This window comes from Gopherus flavomarginatus, chromosome 21, assembly GCF_025201925.1.
Source record: "Gopherus flavomarginatus isolate rGopFla2 chromosome 21, rGopFla2.mat.asm, whole genome shotgun sequence".
NCBI classification, from domain to species: Eukaryota; Metazoa; Chordata; order Testudines; family Testudinidae; genus Gopherus; species Gopherus flavomarginatus.
Genome location: NC_066637.1, coordinates 2155933 through 2160472, shown reverse-complemented (window position 1 = coordinate 2160472; position 4540 = coordinate 2155933). Strand labels below are relative to the sequence as shown.

At 65.6% G+C, this 4540-nt stretch overlaps 1 protein-coding gene across 1 annotated transcript; it reads left to right on the top strand.

Moving 5' to 3' along the window:
* The first annotated feature begins 1635 nt into the window (after positions 1-1635).
* HES3 (hes family bHLH transcription factor 3) lies at positions 1636-2728 on the top strand. Its single transcript, XM_050931116.1, has 2 exons — positions 1636-1964; positions 2142-2728. Exons 1-2 carry the CDS (start codon positions 1884-1886, stop codon positions 2487-2489), a joined length of 429 nt encoding a protein of 142 aa, XP_050787073.1. The 5' UTR covers positions 1636-1883; the 3' UTR covers positions 2490-2728.
* The last annotated feature ends 1812 nt before the right edge of the window (positions 2729-4540 follow it).

Here is a 4540-nt window from a genome sequence, read left to right as displayed (position 1 = left end):
CTCCCGTTGAAGTCAAGGGCATGCCCCACCCCGGGTTCATTTCAGCACCCCAGGGCGGCCAGGAGGCACTCAGCAGGGCACCCTGAGGTCTGGCTTTTAGCAGCGTGGCCAGAACCCCGGTGAGCGCGTGCGAGGAGCGAGGCGGTTTGGGGGGGTCCCCTCCCCCCGAGCGGAAGAACCCACGTTTAAAGAGCCCCTCTCACCCCAGCCGCCGCGGGTTTGCTGGCGACCCGGCGGCGGAGCAGGGGCGAGGGCTGGCTGCAGCCTTCACTTTCATTCTGCCTGTGCTGGTAAAAGCGCCGCGGCCCGGCTCACACACACGGTTTGTGCTTTCCAAACATCTGGGGTTTTGTATCGGGGACCAGGCCTAATTGTCTATTATACAAACCTTTGAAATGAGTGAGCCGGAGGAATTTCGACTTTGGACGGCAATTTTGAAGCGAGGCGAATCCGGGAACGCCTCCATCCCCCCCGCCTGCTCTTTGCTGAGTTCCCACGTGCAGTCGGGGAAGGGGCTCCCGGAATGGTTATGGCTCTAAGGACAAAAGCCAGCGAAAGAGAGAAAGCGCCCCCCGCGGCACCGCGAGTGCTCGGGGCTGGAGCTAAGGCAGCGCGCGGGAGGGAGAAGCCGGGCTTGTGGGGCGCGGGACAAGGGGCTGGACCCCGCCTGGGCACGGGGAGCTGGAGGTCCCTGGTTGGACCTCTCCCGTCCCAGGCGGGGCTGGGACTCCTGCTGGTCGGGAACCCCACGTGCACCCGTGAGCGCGCGGGGCTGGCCTGGCCCTGCCATGCTTTAATGAAACATGTGTTCGCTCATGTCTCCGCTTAGAGCGGAGAAATCGCGCCTCCGCACTCTTTGAAGGGCTGGAAGCAGAAAATTGCTGCATTGTCCGGGCATTAGGGCCGCTAATCTAGCCTGGCCTCCCCGCTGCAAGCGTGAAACGCGGCCAGAAAGGAGGAATTGCTGGGCCTAGATGTCTTCATCTGGCGGCGGCCCTCCTGGCACGGGGCTCTTCCAGAGCCTGGTCCCGGGCCGGGCCGCGTGCGGACTGCAGGGGACAAACCCTTCGCTAATTAGCGGTGCCCTGCGGAGGGACTCGACCTGCCCCGGCAGCCCGCTGGGCCCCAGGCGGTAGCGCACTAGGGATCCCCGGGGCGCACAGACTGCAGCGGCCTAAACCAGCTGGTATCTGCGAGCTATGGGGCGTGCGCGGCGCTGTACAGCCAGTCACGGCCCAAACAAGCCCGTGCAGCGAGCCACGTGTTCTCCGGCACCCAGGGGCGCAGAACACAAAGGGATCCATCCCTATGAGAGTTCGGAGCCGCACGGCAAGAGCCTGGTGACCCCCACCGGGGGGTGGGGGTGGGCGAGAGAACTCTAGTGATGCCATTTGCTTCCCAACGCAGAGCCCCCGCCTCTGAGGTGTGGCGGGATGGGCGGTGGCTCCAGTTCTTTAAATCCAGTGAAATACACAAACGGAACTGGAATATCTCTGTAAGCGTCATTGTAACCCTTCTTAGCCCCCTCGCCTCGCCAGTCACACAGTTCCTCGGCCACAGGATTCCCCCTTCCCCAGCTGCCCGCCCCCGGCCCTTGCCCCCCTCGGGGAGGTGCTCAGCGCCTGAATGCCGGTATTGACATGTAAAGTGAGTCCCCCGTATAAATCCTGCCTCCCTCCCCCGGCTGCGAACTCCCAGGGCCGCTCATTCCCGGAGAGGGGGAACATGGTCACCCAGCCCGGAGGGCAGGAGAAACCGCGGGTTTGCAGCTTCCGCAAGGTTTGCTAGCAGCAGTAGGCAGGAGGGAAGAAGCGGGCCGGGGAGGAGTGAAAGCCAAACCCCTGTAACATTTCCCTTCTGCCCCGCAGATCTCAAAGCCCTTGATGGAGAAGAAGAGAAGAGCCAGGATTAATGTGTCTCTGGAGCAACTGAAGGCTCTGCTAGAAAAGCACTATTCTCACCACGTGAGTCACCCAGCCGGGACCTGTACCTTCGCCCCCAGATCCGCACAGTGTCTGCCCAGGTTTCCCAGCGGGCACTTCTTGGCTCCGCATTTACAGTGGAACCGAATCACTCTTTTATGGCCCGTTCAGCACGTTATTGATCGCGGTGGGTCTCTCTCTCTCTCTCTCTCTCTTCAGATCCGAAAGCGCAAACTGGAGAAGGCAGACATCCTGGAGCTGAGCGTCAAGTACATGAAAAGCCTCCAGAATTCGGTGCAAGGTAAAACCTCCGTTGCCCTCCCTTTCCACGCGGGAGTAACGGGGGCATCATGGCGTTTGTTGCTGGGTAGAAGGGTCTTGTGTAAATCTGGAGCGAAGCTCGAAGTTACGGGGTCCCTCCGGTTACATCCCAATTATGCGAATCCACGAGCTGTGGTGCAAGGAGAGAGAATCTCAGCGGGGGCACCTGGGCGGCAGCAGTGTCTGGTTCCTGGGCTGCCTTTGGCCGAGCCTGGGCTACCTGAGCGCCTCAGGACACTGATTTGAAATTTACTCTGGATGTAGAGTCCGAGTCCTGTCATATCGATGGCACCGAGCCCCGTGTGGACACGAGTCTGCCCGGTCCCTTTGCTCTCTCAATTGCAGTTTCAATGAATCCTTTGGAGCCTCCGTGGCTCGCAGGCTGGGGGGGGGGGGCGCAGTGCTGGCCTTGCCGGAGCGCCCGCGGGTGTAACTGGACCCCCCCAGAGGGGGAGGGGCTGAGAGGCATGTTTTCCTGGCTTGTCTGCAGGCCGGATTATGGCAGGGGCGCGTGCCGCACGGATTGGCACCTCCCCTGCATCCCAAGAGCAGGCTGCACTCCGGCAGGACGGGCTGCGCGCGCAGGAATGAGCCGCGGGGAACGCACGCGCCCCAGTGTGGCGAAGCGGGCCCTCCCTGCCAGCCGGCCGGGCGGCCTGGCGCATTGGGGTGCTCGCCCCAGCCCCCACTGACTGTCAGAGACCCCGCACCCCAGCGGGTTCCCAGCGGTGCGGATCTGCAGAATGGGGCGGGCAGGCGCAGCACAGATGCGATCGGGGTGGGGGCTTGGCCCTGGAGGCTCCCGGCTGGCACTGATGGGGTGGGCGGCGGGGGGGAGCCCGCGGCTGCAAGGCTGCTGATCGCTCTCCGCTCTCCAGGGGCTGACTACCAGGCCGGCTTCCGGAGCTGCCTGCACGGGGTGAACCAGTTCCTGCTGCGCTCCGAGGGGGCCAGCGAAGCTTCCTCCTTCCACCTGCTGCAGGAGCTCGCCCGGGCCTCCCCGCGGATGAGCGGCTCCGGCTGCAGGACCACGGACAGCAGCCCCATCGCGCCGCGCCCGGAGCCACGGGGCTCTCGGCCCGGCAGCCGCGCGGCGGAGCAGAGGGGCCCTTTGCAGAAAGCCGGCGGCTGCACCCAGCGCCCCCGGGCCCCCAGCTCCCAGCCCCAGACTGAGCCGGGCGCTGCTGCCCCGCGGCGCGGCCCCGTGGAGCACAGACCCTCCGTGCCCAGCAGGAGCCAGGCGCTGTGGCGGCCCTGGTAGCGCGTGCGCCTCCCCCACGCGCGGCTTGGTCAGGAGACCGTGGGGGGCGGGGGCGTTTCCCCGCCCGCGGGCGCTAGAGCGCAGAGGGGACGTGCCGGGGGTTAGGCCTCATCCCCGCTGGGCTCGGCTCCTTCGCTAGCCCGGGCGCGGCTGCTTTCCGCGCAGCCGGGGAGGTGCAGGACCTGCGGGGGGGGGCATTTCACTGTCGCCTCCGTTCCAAGGGGGCCCGTGTTTGTACCCGGCTCCCGGGTTTCAATAAACCGGCTCCACATCCCGCCTGGGTCTCGGTTTCTTTCCCTGCACGGCCCAGCGAGGGAGCCGGCGGGGGCCGGGATGACGGGGGAGAGAGAAATCCAGCAAAGCTCCCGAAGAACCGACGGCGCCAGCTCGCTCCCCGGAGCCGCAGGGCGGGGGCAGGGGTTGAACAAACTCTCCAGGCAGCGGGCGAGCGCTGAACCGCGGAGCCCCAGCGCGGAGCGGCCGGGAGCAAAGTGCCCCCCCCCCGGAGACGGGACGCTCTCCGCGGAGCAGCGGCTGCGCCTTTGCAGGGCAGGGACCGGTGTAGACTGGCCCATTGGCTCCAGGCAAGGCCCTGCCCAGGGGAGACGATCCTGGGGAGGCTGCAGGGGGCAGAGCCTCTCCTGCCGCCTGCACAAACGACCAAACAGCCGGACACTCCTTAGGCCCGTCCACACTAGACAGCGCCGGGAGCCGCCTTCAGCCTGCCGGCAGAGCGCCGCGGTGGGGGACGCACCCAGCTCCTTTGCCTCCGTCAGACTTCTCCCCTCCAGGGCCTGCCAGTCACTGCTGCTTTCCACCCCAGAGCACGTGCCGTCCCCCTGTTTGCAGTCAGCCCAGGCTGTGGGCGATCCAGCCGCCAGTTCCTCACCCCCTAGGACCCGGGGGGGACAGGAGGCTTCCATGGAAAAGAACGTTTCGGCATCTCCCTGAGCCTGAACCGTTTAACGGAACAGGCAGGTGGGGATTAACCAGTGCGTCTGAAGTGCCCAGCCTCAGCTCCTAATTCCTGAGACCT

Excerpts from the sequence above, each read along its gene's own strand:
- HES3 (XM_050931116.1), top strand. The coding sequence starts at position 1,884 with ATGGAGAAGAAGAGAAGAGCCAGGATTAATGTGTCTCTGGAGCAACTG. Across the intron at positions 1,965-2,141 it reads AAAAGCACTATTCTCACCAC|ATCCGAAAGCGCAAACTGGA; the intron begins GTGAGTCACCCA and ends CTCTCTCTTCAG.